Genomic DNA, 18,884 nt, shown 5'->3' with positions numbered 1-18,884 from the left:
TCACCCTGCCTGGAATCGAACCCAGGTCTCTCGCTTGCCAGGCGAGTGCTCTAACCACTGAGCTACAGAACGCGGTAGTGGATATCCTCACCTCACTGAGCTGACAGCACTGCTCCATGTACTGCTCCAGGCTGCTGCTGGACGCTGACCTGGTTGGCTCCGCTTGGTCCTGCTCTCCCCCGGCCTCGGCCTCGACGCTACGCTCAGCAGCCGTGTCCCCGATCAACATCTCTACCAGGGACAGTGCCCGGGGCTTGGGCTCCGGCCTGTCCCCAGGCTCCACACTCGCTGTCTGTCCCCTCCCCCAGGCCAATCCCGGGCCCCTGGGCTCCTCTCCCTGGCCCCCCGGTGCCCACCGGCCAGAGCCGGGGCTCAGTCCCGAGGAGGTGAGGCTGAGAGCCATTCCTGAATCACAGGATGGCTCCCTCCTGTGCATGGTGAAGCTTTGCTCGGAGGTGGGGGTGGGGGGTCCGTGGGGCAGTTCCACCCCAGAGTCCTCGGATTCGGCTTTGTACAGCCGGTGGAGCGCGGTGGAGTGCGCCTGCAGGGAGGTGGGGCTCTGGTCACTAGAACCCCTGTGGTCCAAGGGGCCCACCAGCACCCCCGCAGGGCACTCGGCGATGTTGGGCTGCAGGGGTACGAGGGGGAGCGGGGTTCCAGCCAGGGCTCTGCCCTCGCTCTCACACTCCTTCCTAAGGTTCGTCACTTTGGTCAGGACCACTCCCGTCTGCGACGATTCCTCTTTCACAACTGTAACAGGGAAAAGACGTCAGAGTGAGTGAGTGAGTGAGTGAGCGAGCGAGCGAATAAGATGCCCAGCCCCCAGCGAGCCCACCCTCTGTGACGGTCTCTACTCCGGTTCCCAAGCCAGGCGGGTCCATACAATTCCAGGGCACTGCTGATGACTGCACAGCCCAGCCTGGCTCATTGGCAGGACTTGGAAAGGCAGACCAGTCACTGGAGGCAGGGAATCCTCCCCACTCAGCTCCCATTAACCCTGCAAGCCAAAGCCCTGACGAGTAAGGTGGTCCGAGTTGGACAAGGATACTCTGGGGTGTTGGGTCCGTGTGCGCATTCCATTGCAGACACAGGAATTTCCAAGAGGCAGACATGGAATTTTCGTTGTGATTTGGAGACTCTTAATCATGATGATGATGATAATAATAATAATCATGATCCTTACATTTGATAGAGCGCCTTATCACGTCTTCGAGACGTCTCAAAGTGTTTCACAGGATATACTGTAAAGTGAATTGACTGCATATTTTGTGGGGGAAATGTGGCAGCCAATTGCACACAGCAGTGTCCCACACACAGTCGTGGATTGAAGTGACCAATTTATTATTGTTATTTTTTTGAAAGAATTGTTATCCCCGGAAAAGCGATCCACCAATCGACTAACAAGCAGTCTAGTGATGGGCTTTGCATGTGTCAAGACACCCGGTGACCAATAACAAATGGCAGATGATTGTCCATATGGCAGTGCTCTCTGGGTTAGTGCTCAGCTATCACTGCTCCTGCTATTGTCCACATTTCTGCACGTCAATCTGCCACTGAGGGTGAGTAAGCCACTGATACCCTCATCCTGATGCAGGAGATGGCTATGCCAGGCTCCTGCCCTGATCACTGGATCCCACTACTGCGGAGGAGCTCCCAGGTGTAGGAGAGGCTTTATCACAGAGACAGAGAGGGGTTGTTTCAAAAGAGGAAACAAGCTTTGCGGTGCCAGCAACAGAACCCGAGATAGAAGAGGTTAAGAGTGCAACCACTCAATGTTCCTCTGCACTGTCCATCCACACTCTCAGATCAGGGTTAGAGACAGAGTAAGCCCCCTCTACACTGTGCGTTCACACTCCCAGATCAGGGTTAGAGACAGAGTAAAGCCCTCTCCACACTGTGCTTTCACACTCCCAGGTCAGGGTGAGAGACAGAGTAAAGCCCCTCTACACTGTGCGTTCACTCTCCCAGGTCAGGGTTAGAGACAGAGTAAAGCCCCTCTACACTGTGTGTCCACACTCCCAGGTCAGGGTTAGAGACAGAGTAAAGCCCCTCTACACTGTGCGTTCACACTCCCAGGTCAGGGTTAGAGACAGAGTAAAGCCCCCTCTACACTGTGCGTCCACACTCCCAGGTCAGGGTTAGAGACAGAGTAAAGCCCCCTCTACACTGTGCGTCCACACTCCCAGGTCAGGGTTAGAGACAGAGTAAAGCCCCCTCTACACTGTGCGTTCACACTCCCAGGTCAGGGTTAGAGACAGAGTAAAGCCCCTCTACACTGTGCGTTCACACTCCCAGGTCAGGGTTAGAGACAGAGTAAAGCCCCTCTACACTGTGCGTCCACACTCCCAGGTCAGTGTTAGAGTCAGAGTAAAGCCCCCTCTACACTGTGCGTCCACACTCCCAGGTCAGGGTTAGAGACAGAGTAAAGCCCCTCTACACTGTGCGTCCACACTCCCAGGTCAGTGTTAGAGACAGAGTAAAGCCCCTCTACACTGTGCGTCCACACTCCCAGGTCAGGGTTAGAGACAGAGTAAAGCCCCTCTACACTGTGCGTCCACACTCCCAGGTCAGGGTTAGAGACAGAGTAAAGCCCCTCTACACTCTGCGTCCACTCCCAGGTCAGCGACAGCTCCGGTTGGAGATTAAAACGACCCGTCCCCACACTGAGACCCGCACTGACAAGCGCTCGCACAGACCGACACACGGGAGACGTGTTTGTACCCCGTACGAGGCGCGGACTGTGGGGCGATCCTCGGTATATCAACGCGGTCACTCGACCCGCGACTGTCGGTGTGGGACGCCGTCGGGCGCAAGCGGCTGCCGTGGTCTTTCGCCCACAAACTACACAGTCACTACACTTTCCAGCATATTCTGTGAAGCCGTTTGAGAGGTTGGGGAGATAAGGCATTACCATTAAGGTTTCACCCAAGAAGCCCGAGTGGGTGCTCTCTGCCCTGGTCTCCCCTCCTGTCCCCCTCACCCCCCCCTCACACCCCCTCCCCACCCCCACACCCCCTCCCCACCCCCCACACCCCCCATACCCCCTCCCCACCCCCCACACCGCTCGGTGCGGTCCTACCTCTTTTCCAGGAATTTCCTATCCCGAAGATGCGATGGCGTCCGAACATCATCGCTGAGAGACTGACCCCCGGGGCAACGGGGGCACACTCATTGACACACTCACACACACTCACACGCACACTCACTCACTCACTCACACGCACACTCAGTCACTCACACGCACAGCGTTAGCGGTGACCAACACCACACAGCCGCACCCCCGGTGTGTGTGTGTGTGTGTGTGTTGTGTGTGTCAGAGGGAGGGAGGAGGGAGGGATCACAGCCACTGCCCATCTCACACTGGCCGTGTCACTCCATCAGGACCACAATCTCCCCCCCACCCCCCAGCACCACCCACCCCCCCTCTCCAAGCCCAGCGCTGCCCACAGCAGAGAGTGTGTGAGGGTCTGGGTGTGAGGGTCTGGGTGTGATTGTGAGGGTCTGGGTGTCTGGGTGTGAGTGTGAGGGTCTGGGTGTGAGGGTCTGGGTGTGAGTGTGAGGGTCTGGGTGTCTGGGTGTGAGTGTGAGGGTCTGGGTGTGAGGGTCTGGGTGTGAGTGTGAGGGTCTGCGTGTGAGGGTCTGGGTGTCTGGGTGTGAGTGTGAGGGTCTGGGTGTGAGGGTCTGGGTGTGAGTCTGGGTGTGAGTGTCTGGGTGTGAGTGTGAGGGTCTGCGTGTGAGGGTCTGGGTGTGAGTGTGAGGGTCTGGGTGTGAGTGTGAAGGTCTGGGTGTGAGGGTCTGGGTGTGAGTGTGAGGGTCTGGGTGTGAGTGTGAGGGTCTGGGTGTGAGGGTGTGAGTGTGAGGGTCTGCGTGTGAGTGTGAGGGTCTGGGTGTGAGGGTCTGGGTGTGAGTGTGAGGGTCTGGGGGTGAGTGTGAGGGTTTGGGTGTGAGGGTCTGGGTGTGAGTGTGAGGGTCTGGGTGTGAGTGTGAGGGTCTGGGTGTGAGGGTCTGGGTGTGAGTGTGAGGGTCTGGGTGTGAGGGTCTGGGTGTGAGTGTGAGGGTCTGGGTGTGAGTGTGAGGGTCTGGGTGTGAGTGTCTGAGTGTCTTAATGTGTGAGTGTGTGTTGGGAGGGGAGTGGTGGTGGGGGGGGTGTGGGTACGTCTGCATAGAGGTGTTTGTTTATTTCACCAGCCAGAGGATCTGGGTTGGATTCCCCAGAGGGCGAAAAGTTAGGGAAGTTTCTTTCCTCCACACACCTCTGTTTACCAAGTAGTCAGCGGGAACCCAGTTGTTAGTCGATTGGCGGATCGCTTTCGGAGGGTAATAATCCCTTTAAAAAAAATTGGTCGCTCAATCCACGACTGTTTGTGGGACGCAGCCAACTGCTGTGCGCAATTGGCTGCCGCGTTTTGCCCATAAAATATAGTCAATTCACTTTACAGTGTATTTCTGTGAAGCACTTTGAGACGTCGCAAAGATGTGATAATGCGCTGTATCAAATGCAAGAATTATTATTCTCCACAGTCTTGTGGGGAAAGCTCTGAATGAACCCTCACCGAAACCCAAAGACAATCCGCTGATCACCCCATCCCTCTCTCCTACGCTGAGCTTTTGTCCTGCGCAGAGACCACACTGTCCGTGGAGAGTGCGGTCTCTGTGTCGGACAAGATCACACCCACCCCAGTGGCCTTAGGTAGCCTCCAGCCAGTTGATTGTCACAGCGCCAGCTGGCACTGAGGTTACGGCGGTAAAAGGGGGTTAATTATTTCTCAGCCAGTTACTGCTTAATCACAAGATTGGTTGTGTGGAGGGGGGAGTGCATGTTCTCCATCACGTGCTGAGAGGTGTTTGGACTCTGGGAAAGTTCCATGACCACAGGCGGGGAACAAAGTATTTCCTGTGCAGGGATTAGAAACACTCGGAACAAATGTTTCACTCCCGTTTACATACAATTGGTGGGCTTGGCTTGCCTTGGTTTGCAGCAGCATTCCAACCCACCCTTCCCCTCGCAGTGCAAAGCCCCGCTCTGCCACAGGGAGGGGTTTCCTCCAGTGTCTCCTCACAAACACACCACACTGTCACCTGCGCTGAGTCCAGGCTGAGGTGACAAAGGTGGACAAATGTTGGAGAACTAAACACGTTACATCGAAAATAGAAACTACAGTGCCCATCATGTCTGTGCTGGTGCTCGCTCCCCCCACTGGAGCTCTCCACTCTAATCCCGTTCTCTGCTCTCTTCCCTATTGTGTCTGTGCTAGTGCTCCCACCCCCACTGACTCTCTCTAATCTCATTTCCTGCTCTCTCCCCATCATGTCTGTGCTATTTGGTACAACACAAGACCAGCACATACCCCTAACACACAAAAGCTCCACTTATGTAATTCAACTACCATGGTGGACAAATGAGATAAGAGGCAGCATCAAACTAAAAGAAAAGTCTTATGCTAATGCAAGAAAAAGTGGAAATCCAGCGAACTGGGAGACAAAAAGGTACAAAGAAGGTAATAAGAGGTGCAAAAAGGAAAAATGAGAAAAAACTTGTAAGGGATATCAAGGGCAACAATAACATTTTTATAAATATATTAAGAGAAAGAGTGGTATAGGAGAATGTGGGCCCATCAAAGACAGATGTAAATGAAACTATACTGGACATTAAGGAAATGGCAGGCTTGTTGAATGAATACTTTGCTTCCGTTTTCACAGCAGAGGAAGAAGACAAAATAGATTCCAAGGGAATCTAAAAATAAGCCAAAAAGAATTACTAAATTGATTCAATATAAATTTTTAAAAAATGGTATGGAAAAATTAATGGGACTAAAGATAGACAAATCTCCAGGACCCGATAGATTCCACCCCAGGATATGAAAAGAAGTAGGGGAGGAAATTGCAGATACGTTATTCATAATTTTCCAAACCTCTCTACTTGGGGAATTGTGCCCTTGGATTGGAAAATTGCAAATGTCACGCCATTATTTAAGAAGGGAGGGAGGGAGAAATCAGCTAACTATAGACTTGTCATCTTAACTTCAGTTGTGGGGAAGTTACTGGAATCTTTCATCAGGGACGGAGTGACAGCACTTGGACAAGTATGAGCTAATCAAAGAGAGTCAGCATGGATCTGTGAAGGATAGGTCATGTCTGACAAATCTAATTGAATTTTTTTTTGAGGAGGTCACTAAAATGGTGGATAAGAGAGTGTTTATGGATGTTGTCTACATGGACTTCCAGAGGGCATTTGATAAGATTCCGCACAAGAGGTTATTAGCAAAAATGAAAGTGCATGGAATCGGAGTAACCTTGCGACGTGGTTTGGTAATTGGTTGGGATGCAGGAAACAGAGAGTAGGGATAAAAGGAACGTTCTCCGATTGGCGGGCCATAACAAGTAGTTTTTCCCAAGGGTTTGTACTGGGGCCTCAGCTTTTCACCATAGTATATATTATATATATATAAAAATGACTTGGATGAAGGAATATAGAGCTTTATATCCAAATTTACAGATGACACAAAATTAGGAGGCACAGTAAATTGTGTCAATGGGAGCAGGAAGTTACAAAGGGACAGATTGAGTGAGTGGGCAAAACTGTGGCAGATGGAATTCAATGTGGGGAAGTGTGCAATCATCCTCTATGGATCCAAAAATAGCAAAACAGAATATTTTCTAAATGGTGAGAAACTAAGAACTGTGGAACAGGAAAGGGACTTGGGTGTCCACATTTACAAATCATCAAAAACAAGCTCACAGGTACAAAAAGGTATCAAAAAGCTTAAGGGAATATTGACCTATAACTCAACGGTCTGGGATATAAAGAAGAGGAATGATGCTACAACTATATAGAGTCCTGGTGAGGCCCCATCTGGAGCAATACATTCATTTTTGAGCACGCACCTCAGGAAGGATATATTGGATCTGGAGGGGGTGCAGTGCAGATTCACCAGAACGATACCAGGATTTAAAGGGTTAAATTACGAGAACAGGTTGTGTAAACTTGGTCTCTGTTCCCTTGAGTTTAGAAGATTGAAGGGTGATCTGATTGAGCTTTTTTAAATAATAAAGGTACTCGATAGGGGAGCGACAGAAAAACTATTTCTTCTGGTGGGAACCAGAACAAAGAGGCATAATCTTAAAATGAGAACTCGGACATTAGGAGTGATATTAGGAGGCAGTTTTTAACCCAAAGTGCAGTGGAAATCTGGAACTCTCTCCCCCAAAAGGCTGTGGATGCTGGATCCATTCACATTTTTAAGACTGAGGTAGATAGATATTTGTTTGGTCTGGGTATTAAGAGATACAGGATAAAGACGGGTAATTGGACTCGACGTACAGATCAGCCATGATTTTATAGAATGGCAGACTAGACTCGAGGGGCTGAATGGCCTAGTCCTGTTTCTGTGAAATGTAAGGATTATTATTTAATAAAACAATAATTTACTAAAAAGTGAGAATGAATTGATTGCTCAGCGGGATCTCTGTATGAACCTCAGTGTGGGCTGAGCTCTAGTTTAGTAACACTCTATCTGTCAGGTCAAGGGCACTGACCCGTCCCTGGCAGCTCAGCTGATTAGCAATTCTCAGTGTGGTTCTGCACTGTCTTCACTATCGTGCACTTCTGGCACTTTACTTCCCAGAAACTGGCCATTCGGTCACTCCAGTCCTCACCGGAGCTCTACCAGCCACATAGCCTAATCCCAGGCTCCCACACAGCCTAATCCCACTCTCCCAGTGCCCTTCAGTTTCTTTCAATACAGTCACTTGACAACAATTATATGTTAAGTACTTTGAGATGTTTTGATGTTATAGCCTCTGTATCAAATTCAAATATTCTTATGTTTTATTACACTTTGAGGTTCCTTATTGCCTCTGTGAAACACTTCTATATAATAACAATCCTTACATATAATCCACCTTTTATTTCAGGAGGACAAACAAAGCGCTTCACAGGATTTACTGTAAAGTATAATGACTGTGTTTTGTAGGGTGACGTGGCAGTCAATTTGCGCACAGCAATATCCCGGAAACAGCCTGTTTAACATTTTATCCGATGGAAAGGTACTTTACCAGTGCAAGATGTGAGTGACTGAATAATATTAATAATCGTAGAATTTGATAGAGCGCCTCATCACATCATTGAGACGTTTCAAAGCACTTCACAGAATATATTTTAAAGTGGATTGACTGTGTATTTTGTGGATGAAATGTGGCAGCCAATTCCGCACAGCAGTATCCCACAAACAGTTGTGGATTGAGTGACAATTTTTTTTAAACAAGATTATTTTCCCCGGAAAGTATCCACCAATCGACTAACAAACGGATTCCTATTTACTGCTAGGTAAAGAGAGGCGTGTGGAGTAAGGAAACTTGCCTAAGGTTTCGCCCTGCTCGGGAATCGAACCCGGGTCTTCTCACTTGCGAGGTGAACGCGTTAACTACTACGCTATGGACTCCACAATGTAAATGAAACTCTGTTGTTGCCGCTGTTACTGGGAGCCACTCACTCACACTGCCCGGTGCTGGAATGTTTCGTTCAGTGCTCTCTCGCTCCTCTTATCACAGCCGTGCAGGAAAGGGAGGTGATTATTGCTAACATTGGTCACAAAGATCAGATACCTCAAATGTTTGACAAAGTGTATCTTCTCCAGAGGCCATTGTGACAAAGGCAGCCTTTCACGAATTGCAGTCCTGCATACAAAACATTGTTAATATTCACTAAAATGAAACAGAATGCTGCAGGAAACCCGCACCGAACAGGGAGGAAATGCCACATCCTTCCTTGGGATGAAAGGTGACCTGCCGGCCTCACTCACCCAGAGCAACATATGGACACAGTAACTCTGCCGAGACTGACACAAAACCACTCAGCCACAGGACAGACCTGCCCCAAACCCCGAGATCAGATTTTACAGTTTAGGGAGGCCATTTCGCCAAAACTGTCTGTGCTGTAGCTTGCTCCCCCCACTGGAGCGCTCCACTCTAATCCCATTCTTTACTCTCTCCCCATCGTGTGTGCGGGTGCTCGCTCCCCCTGGAGCTCTCTAATCCCATTCCCCACGCTTTCCCCACCATGGCTGATGGGTCGGTAACCATCAATTTAAAATAGTTGTTAAAACAGAGGGGAGGTAAGGAGAATTTTTTTTAAATACAGCGAATTGTTTGGATCTGGAATACAACAATAAAATTACATTTATAGAGCGCCTTTCAGGTCGGGAGGACATCCAAGGCTCTGGACAGACAGGGGTCAGGACCCGAGCATGGGGGAGGGGTGGGTAGGGGTGAGGGAAGGCAGAGAGGTGGGAGGGTGACCGAAGACATGATCGAAGAGGAGGCAAGGGAGGAAGTGAGGCGAAGGGACTGTGGGATGGAGTTCCAGAGTGTGCGGGCAGAGAGCTCGGCCACCGATGGTAGGGCAGGAGACATGGAACAGGCCGGAGCCCTCTAAACGGAGGGAGCAGGCAGGTTGGTAGGGAGTCTGCAGGTGAGAAAGGTAGGAGGGGGCAAGGCCATGGATGGGGAGCCATTGGATTCGGGCGAGGGTGGGAGTGATGTGGTCATGGAGCCTGGTGCGCGAGAGAGTACACGAGCTGCAGAGTTTTGGATGATCTGCCGCTTGTGAAGGGAAGAGTTTGTAAGGCCGATGAGGAGGGAATTTCTATAATCGAGCCTTGATGTAACGAATGCGTGGGTTTCATTGCCTGAAAGGGTGGTGGAAGCCAATTTGATGATGGCTTTTAAGAGAGTAGATAGATAATTATTTAGGGAGGACAAGTTCGCTGGGCTATGGGGAGAGCGCGGGGGAGTGGGATTGAATTGGGTAACTCTTTTCAAAGAGCCGGCACAGACACGATGGGCCGAATGGCCTCCTTCTGTGCTGTATAATTCTATGGTTCTATGTCTGTGCTGATGGTCATTCCTCCAACTTTATTAGTATTAAGTCACAGGTTGGTGAGAGCCAAGGATCTTGAGTGTGTGTTGGGTAACTGCTGGAGTTTTACCAACTAAAACTGCAAAGCTTGCCATTGATATCGCTGCCTGGCAAGCTTTGGCTTCCAGGGTTTACAGGAGCTGAGAGGGATGATTCCCTGGCACCAGTGACTGGTTTACTCTTCCATGTCCTGCTGTTGAGCCACGCTGGGCTGTGCTTTCATCAGCAGTGCCCTGGAGTACTGCGGACCTGCTTGGCTCAGGAACCAGACTGGAGACCGCCAAGGAGATTGGGCTCGATTCTGACGTTCCATTGTTAAACATGTCACCTTGGAGCCAGTTAAGCCATTAAGTGATAACGAAACAACTTGCACTTATATCGCATATTTCCTGTAGGAAAACGTCTCCAAGTGTAGGAAATATCTTTGCAGTGGAGAGTGAGCAATTGGCAGAAACCCAGAAAAAGTGCTTGGCGACTGCCCTATTATAACAACATGTTTTTATAGCACCTTTCACATAAAAACAAATGTCTGAGCACTTTACAACTTTATAATATTTTGAGACGTTCGATTGCGTGATAAGGCGCTACATCAAATGCAAGGATTATTATAACTTCTTAGAAATAAAGTGAATGTTATATATACACACCAGCAACATCCCACAAACAATGCGATGATCAACCAATTAATATGAAGGTAAACTTGGACGAGGGGAAGTTTGATGAAGTTAACCAGGAGAAAGACTCCACACAACCTCTGGAATAGTAATAGAGCAGTAGCCCTTTATATCCAACTGAATCACAAGGCAGATAGAATCTAAAATAAAGGGATGATGTGAAAATAAACTTTTATATAGTATACAATGGGGCAAACACATAACTTATTTGTACCAGCAAAGTCCCATAAACGAGTGAAATCAACATTTGTGGCCAAGGAACTCTTTTCTATCAGTGTCAGAGGACTAACATCCACCTGAACTGGCCCAGATGAGACTTTGATTGAATGCCTTATCTAAGGGCCGGAGTCTTCCAACTCTGCAGTGCTCTCTCCCCATTGTATCAGCGCTGGTGCTCACTCCCCAACTGGAGCTGTCTACTCTAATCCCATTCCCTGCTCTCTCCCCATCATATCTGTGCACTGGAATATCAGCCTCGAACACGAGCTCACAACACAAGGGCTTAAACTCAGCTTCTGACCCAGAGGAGTGCGAGTGACGAGGGAGGCTGAGCCAAGTGATTAAGGGAGCATTCGGAGAATATAAGGCACAGAACAGTTAGAAGTTTCAAAGAGAAAATTAACCAACAGTTACTCAAATATCAGACTGACAGGTCACTGGGTCCTGATGGCTTATATCCCAGGATCCTGAATGCCACAATTCCTGGGCGAGTTGCGCTGTGCCTGAGGACCCAAGAACTCCATCAATTAAAAAATCCCCTTTCAATGTGGAATGCTGGCCTCCGCTGCCGCCTGCTGGCTGTGGTAAAGCCATCACTGAGCAGCTTAATCATACAACCCGTTTTGTCAGTATCGGACGCAGTTGTCTCAATATTGCAGACACACCATCCTTTGCAGTTAACCTCAGTAAGCGTGGGTTAGAGACACAGTAAAGCTCCCTCTGCACTGTCCGTCCACACTCCCAGGTCAGGGTTAGAGACACAGTAAAGCTCCCTCTGCACTGTCCGTCCACACTCCCAGGTCAGGGTTAGAGACACAGTAAAGCTCCCTTTATCTACATGGTCCGTCCACATTCCCAGATAGGGACAGCAATGGATTCCAGAAACGGAGTTGTTTGTACAAAGATGGAAAATGCATTCACGGTTCCTCCTGCCAATCGTGTCTGTAGCAATTAGGGTTTAGGTCTCATCTGAGCTGCTCCCTGAGAAACTCATCATCGTAATTAACATGAAGAACAGCTCCTTGGAAGGTGCTCAAGAGATGCTGACAGCTGTGCAAACCCCCTTCTCCCAGTGCCCATGAAACATGGTAGAAGAAACAGCAATGGGGCCATAATGGAACAGGAATAGGCCATCCAGACCTTCGAACCTGTTTCACCATTCTGTTAGATCACGGCTGATCTGTATATCAATTCCATTTACCAGCCCTTGCCCCATATTCCTTGATACCCGTACCCAACAAACATCTATCCCCCACCTCAGACTTGAAAGTTCCATTTGAGCCAACATCCACAGCCTTTTAATAACAATAATCCTTGCATTTGATACAGCACCTTAACACCTCTGAGATATCACAAAGTGCTTCACAGAATATACTGTAAAGTGAATTGACTGTATATTTTGTGGGCGAGACGCGGCAGCCATTGCGCACAGCAGTGTCCCACAAACAGGCATGGAATGAGTGACATTTATTTTTAATCTTCGGGGGGGGGGGGGGGAAGTTCCAGATTTCCACAAGCCTCCGTGTGAAAAGCAAATGGTTAGCAAACAAAATCCTCCATACGCAGGCCACTTGAGGAAGAAAACAAAGTGACCAGGTTAAAATTAACTTTTTTTTAATTAAAACATTTTGTACAGTTTTTATACATCAGCGTCCCAAGCCCTCGTAGGCTAAGGAGCAGCTGATCTCAGGGCCTGGCAGGTACAGTGTTGAAAACAATCACTTGGGCAGGGTCTGACCTCGAACACCCAGTTCTGTCCTGGATTCCCAGCCATGGACAGAGCGAGCTTCACTTAACAGCTCGCTGGCTAATTATTTAAACTGAGTCCCGCAAACTAGAGCGTTCCACGCACACTCCCCCAAAATTAAAATCCGCTGACAGCCCCATACCAAAAACAAATAACAACATGGTCCTGAACACAGTGGGAGCAACGCTCCACATCACTGCCTGAGCGAACGAGGCTCCAGCCAACTACAGCTCCCAGAGCAGCGTGTTCAGTTCACAGAAACAACCCTCTGTCACAAGGAATTCTAAGGGCTATCAGTGACCCTGAGTATAAATAAAACCCAGAGTAAGAAAAAAAGTGTGAACTTGACAGAGAGAAAGAAGGGAGCTAGAAAGAGAAGAGACAGCAAGCTAGTCATGAACAGAGAAAGAGAGAAAGGGGTAGGGAAATGGGGCCATATAAGAAACTGGATAATTGTTCCAATATGATGGATAGTAAACAGAATAAAATATCTACACTGGATTTAAAGTAGATGAGAATCAGAGAGCGTCGTACTGGACCAGTGTCTGCAGTGATTGGGGAAGGGACAATGGTAACACGGTGTCTGCAGAAATTGGGGTAGGGACATTGCTAACGCACTGGGACAGTCTCTGCAGAGATTGTTGTGGGGGTGGTGGGGGGTAGGAGATGATAGTTATAAAGTTCCAAACTGGCTTCACTCCTCAATTGCAGTTGTCACACGCTCTTGCTAAGGTGCAGCTGATCAATTCCAGGGAAAATCACATCTATAACATTCCCTCCCAATCTGAGGCCTGAACAGTACACTGCTGTCAGGAGGAGAGCAGGTATGTAACAGCAAGGATTACAATTCCAGATCTTATGCACAAAGTATAAATATTTCACTCTATTCACCCATCACCAGTTCTATTAGAGAAGCTACAGTATAGAGCCATGGTCTCTGTGAGCACACTACGATCCCAGACAGGAGAGGGAGTCATGGTTTAACTTAACACTGGAGCAGAACAGCTCACCACAGTAACGTGCAGGAATATCGCACACAAGGACTCTGCCTCTCCATCTGTGCCAAGTCTTGTAGCTCAGCTAAAAGTAAACTAAAAATGCACTTTGCTAAAGCTCTGACTACCGGGCAGAGAGACTAGCCACAATTGCTGACTGTACAGGGTGCGTGTGTGAGCCTGTGGCGTGAGGGAAGCTGTCCACAGCTGCTCTCACAGCCCTGACAGACGAATTTCCACATTCTCGGCCTCGCTCTGCAGCACTCTGAAGATATTATCTCTCTGGGTTTTCACTTCCACATTTCTTTTCATTTTGTCTGGAAGAAAACAGATGACGTTACTCAACTTCAGCTGTGCCCAGCCTCAACTTCCCACTCCCCACCCCCCCACTCCACCTTGTCCAATCTCCTTGCCCCCCATCTCGGACTGGCTTCTGCATCTCCCCCCCAACTGTGTGGACCAGCACCAGTACTTACCCATCATATCAGTGCGATCCAGCAGGGACTGCAGGTCAGAGTCGCTCATCACCCTCTCAGTGGTTCCCTTTACCTCTCTGTTGAGTGAAAGCACAGGTAAGAGGGGTGAGGAGCTGCAGCTCTCTCTTGGCTTGCACAAAAAAACTGTAAAGCGGATTTCAGTCTCAAAACGAGGTGTTGGAGATGTAACGAATGAGACCTCTCTCCCCTCGCCCGTGTCAAGCTGAAAGCTCTGTTCATCTTTCAATCACATCTTTACTTTTGCTATAAATCATCTCCAGGGACTACAAGACACCAAAACCTGTTCCAAGCATTCACACACACACACAAACTCACATATGTACATGCTTTTGCTCAGCCAAACTGACACTGGGGTCAACATGCTACAGTGACCCAGAAACATACCACGTTTATGTCTGGTAAATACACTCACCACTTCACTACACCCAGAGTAAAACAAATTCAATACCTCTCGTGGTCACGGGACTTCAGGAGTTCCATTAGTTCAGTGGGATCCAGGCAGCTCTTGGAATGGGTCATTCCTGACCTGCCACCTTTAAACTTGTCTAAAGAAAGGAAAATAACATTGGGCAAGTGAAGGAGTCATGTTTTACCCTGATATAAACAAAGCACAGGGCACAAACTGGATACTAAATTCGTTCGCACAGAAGGCATCACAGGTGAGTGAATTTGCGTAAGTCGTTGCGTTATAAGTCCTATAATTGCCTAAGTTGTACATGCAACAGCAACTTGCATTTATAAAGCACAGTGCATATAGCACACATAGTCACTACTCTATTACTCCCAGACCGTGTGTCTATATCGTACATGGTCCCAAGTCCCATTCATTTTCCTATTCTCTTTGACCGTGCCTTCAGCTCCCCTCTCGACTCTCTTCCCCCTCCTCGCTCCCTCCGTTCCCTCCCCTCACCCTGACCATTTCCCCCCTCCTTGCTCCCTCCCTTCCTCACCCTGACCATTTCCCCCCTGCTCGGGTCATGACCCAACTGTGCAGCGCCTTGGGACGTCCTCCTGACATGAAAGGCGCTTTATAAATGGAATCTTGTTGTTGTAAAAAAACGTTGATTTCTTTGCAACACGCAGATTTTACAAGGATAAGCGGCTAAATGGCAACGATTTTTTGGTTCCAAATAATGGAAATCCTCTCCTAACATCGCAGTATCACCTTGTGGTGATACATCTCCCAGCGGCCTTGACAAAAGAACTGCATACGCTTGGAACACTACACTACAACGCAATAAATTTCAAGACTTGAAATGATGCTGTTGCAGCGTTCCTAGTCCTCCGTAAGAGTTCATGTCATTCAATGAACGCACTTTCTGCACCGGGACATATACATTGTAAAGATGTATTTGTTATTCGTTACTTGCATAAAATCCAATTTATGTAGAACTCGTACTTCACTTAAGTCGTATTAAATGTTACGCGAGTTTTACCTGTCTCATAAAAATGATTACATTTAATATAATGGCTTTCATGTCAGGAGGATGCCTCAAAGTGCTTCCAGGATATACTGTAAAATGAGGTGTGTGTATTTTGTAAGCATGTTATAAGACGGAAGGTGCCTCACCCCCCTCCCCCCACACCACACTCCCCCCACCGTGGCCCCCCACACACACAATAGTTAGAACCTACTTTTGTGAATGACGAGCTTCTCGAGCCGTCGCTTGGCTGTGGCTTTCTCCACAATCTGCTCGTCAATGGTGTTGGCGGTGACCAGCCGGTAAATGACCACCGGCTTGGTCTGGCCGATCCGATGACAGCGATCTTGAGCCTGAATATCCGCCTGAGGATTCTAGTGGGGAAAGCCAGATCTTAGCACGGCTTCAAACGGAACAGAACACCATTCCACACAGCAGCATTGACAGCATCTCAGGCTAATTCTACTCTTTAGGCTTTCAAAAAGCCAATTCAGAGAAAAGCTCAGCATTAAACTTAACTGAGATTAATTTCAAGATCCTTGCCCTTACATACAAATCCCTTCACATCCTAGCACCTCCCTACCTCTCAGACCTGCTTGTATCCCACTCCTCTGCCCCACCCCCTTACTCAGGCTGGCACAAGCTTGCCCCCACTCCCTCGACTCAGCTGTGCCACCATGCCCATAACTTCCATAACTTCCTGCCTCAACCCCTCACTTTGGTGTGCACAAAATGGCTGCCACTTTTGCTGCAAAAGTGGCTGAAAATATTTGCTCTGAAACTCGGAGATGATTCAATGTGACGGGCGCACACTATAAAGTGCAATTTCTTTCTCCTCAGTTTGCAGGCTTGGCCTATTGCCACACCACACAGATCATTCATAGAAAACACAATGCACAGGATTGGGGCTGTTCAATACAGCGGATGCCAGAATGGAGCAGGGGGAATAGGAGGACGAAGGCTCACTCAGGGAAAGGGGAAAAATGATAAAACTGTAACCATAGAATATTACAGCACAGAAAGAAACTATTCAGTCCATCGCGCCTGTGCTAGTCTGTGAAAGAGGATTGCGTTTAGCTTCATTCCCCCACACCCTTTATAGATTTTGTTCAAGCTGAAACTCTTGATTACAAACAGGAATGTGAATGATAACAAGCTAAACTGTAGAGATAAAACAAAGTCGACGGGGAGGGGGGGGGGGGGGGGGGGAGAGGAAAGGGAGGTCCGAGCAAACAATTAGTTGTAAAGATATGTTAACGGATAAAGGCATTTTCATAGCTACTGTTAGCAGAAAGCTCTCTTGACAAGCAGTGCAGGGGGTTTCCTCAGTCTGAGTGTGTGTGTGTATGTATGCAGGGAGGGAACGAGTTTGAAGTCACTGAAGGCAACATTAGGGTCTCAAAGGCCAGAGCAGGTCGGAGCACCACGAGTAGCCCTCACACACTCACCCAGTCACTATCATATATAATAACGGTGTCTGCCGCAGTCAGGTTAATGCCCAGTCCCCCAGCTCGAGTGCTCAACAGGAAGATGAATACATCAGGATCTGTGTTGAAATGTTTTATCTGTGGAAAGAAGCACAGGCAAAGGTTACAGAGAACTTACAGGTTACACTGCAAAGGTGGCTCAATCTGGAGGAATTAAATTTAAAGACATAAGCAGGACCTACATTTTCCTCCCGGTCAGAGTAGGACATGGAGCCATCCAGACGGCTGTACTTGTAGTCCCTCAGGTAACAGAAGTCCATCAGAACGTCCAGCATTAAGGTCATTTGTGAAAATAACAGCACCTGTTAAAAGATCACATTAGCGAGAATAGCGAACACTTGTACAATGTGTGTGTGTCTGTGTGTGTGTGGGTTTGTCTGTGTGTGTCTGAGAAGAGCAAAGTAGTAATTCATTATTGCAAAAATTGTATTTCAAAATGACGAGATAAAAGAGAACATGGATTTTCATATTGCCTTAGTGTCAACGTGTTTCCGTGCGCTGCACAATAACTGGCAAGTGAATTGTTTGTTTTTGTAGGAAAACTGGCAGCTGTATGTAGAATTTTGCTGTGTACATCTACAAGGTGAATGACCAGTTTTATCTGAATTTTATCTGGATGGATATTGGCCAGACCACTGAGAGAAACTGATACCTAGAGGCCTATGCAGTGTGCGCACAGCCTGGAGATTCATGTTGAAAGTTCCCACACAACCAGGAACCATGAACGGTGTCCGTACCAGACTCCTCACATTCACTGAGCTGCTGTGGGGCTGGAGCTGACAGGTTGGGAGAGGGGAAGGGCTTTGGGAGTAGTGGGACCTCCCCCACCCCTACACAGACACACACACACAAAATGCAACACAAACTGTGCATAATAATGGTTTCACTTACCTTGTGTCCTCTTTTTTTGAGCTCTGGCAGCATTCGATCCAAGATGAGAAACTTCCCAGAAGTTTTCACCAAATTTTCATCGATCTACAAACAAAATTCTGCGGTTTATACGAGCATTATCGAATAGCACAAGCTCGCAATTCGCAGGCTACACAGAGGGACAGACTGGCCTACAGGAATATCACAATACATTTTGCACCAAGACAGTTGCTAGGACAATATCTAAACAATGCAATAGGTAGAATAAACTCCTTGCCTTAAATTGCTGGGTGCTGGAGTCTAGCGGGTACTCAATGAGGTATGGGTGGTTACAGCACTTCCTGAGAAGCATCAGCACGTTCTGCAGCTTCAGATTAATCTCCTTATCTTGAGGGATAGCGACATCCAGCACTGGCCTGTGGGAGAAACATAAGGCTCAAACACCACTGAACTAATCGAAGTGATCAACCCACAAACTGTAGGACTCAAGGAGTTGGAGCCAGCCTCCCAGTCGGTTCCTCGAACGCCCCCCTCTCCGCCCCAGATGAGCCGGCTTGCAGGAACCACTGAATGAACGATTGGTTTCTTGTGGTGATGAGGTTCACGGTTTATGGGATTTTACCCACTCAGATTGGTACCAGATTAGAGGCTGACCTGGCAAACAGATCCAATGTGTGTTGGACACCAAGTATTTTATCCACTTTATCAGCAAACAGAAAGCAAAATAATATTTTCTTGCAACTTTTACTTGGGTCTCAGTTTCAAGATATCAAAGGGTTAGAATTAGGTTTGATAAACTTTAATGCTGTTCTAAGGGGTTGGGTGAGTGAGGTAAAGTCCCTGCGAGAGAGTGTAGGGTGTGGGTACTTCAGCAGAGGGTAGAATCAGACTGTGGTCCCACTGGGGTCCTGCTGGCTCTCACTTTCTGGTTCTCTTGAACAATGACGTCAAGGGATGAGGTACCAGAGATGCCTGTGGAACAGAGACTCAGTGGAAGGAAAAATGAATCAGGAGCTTTCCAAGCAGGAAAATCCCAGAGAGAAAATGAGGTTTTGAGA

General features: G+C 48.3%; 1 protein-coding gene and 1 non-coding gene across 2 annotated transcripts; both read right to left on the bottom strand.

Moving 5' to 3' along the window:
• trnaa-ggc lies at nt 1–72 on the bottom strand. Its single transcript has one exon. It is a non-coding gene; the product is annotated as a tRNA-Ala (tRNA).
• A 12,334-nt stretch (nt 73–12,406) lies between these two features.
• Nucleotides 12,407–18,247, bottom strand: hells (helicase, lymphoid specific; the record flags this gene model as incomplete). The annotated part of the gene is made up of 8 exons (XM_042336806.1): nt 12,407–13,868; nt 14,028–14,104; nt 14,497–14,593; nt 15,684–15,843; nt 16,918–17,034; nt 17,139–17,258; nt 17,848–17,931; nt 18,104–18,247. Coding segments are annotated over 8 exons (903 nt in total), but the record flags the coding sequence as incomplete, so codon positions are not given.
• Between the last annotated feature and the right edge of the window lie 637 nt (nt 18,248–18,884).

The sequence above is a fragment of the Callorhinchus milii genome, unplaced genomic scaffold (genome assembly GCF_018977255.1).
Source record: "Callorhinchus milii isolate IMCB2004 unplaced genomic scaffold, IMCB_Cmil_1.0 Scaffold7, whole genome shotgun sequence".
NCBI lineage: Eukaryota > Metazoa > Chordata > Chondrichthyes > Chimaeriformes > Callorhinchidae > Callorhinchus > Callorhinchus milii.
Note: the sequence above shows the minus strand (reverse complement) of the source record. Positions and strands in the feature narration are given on the sequence as shown.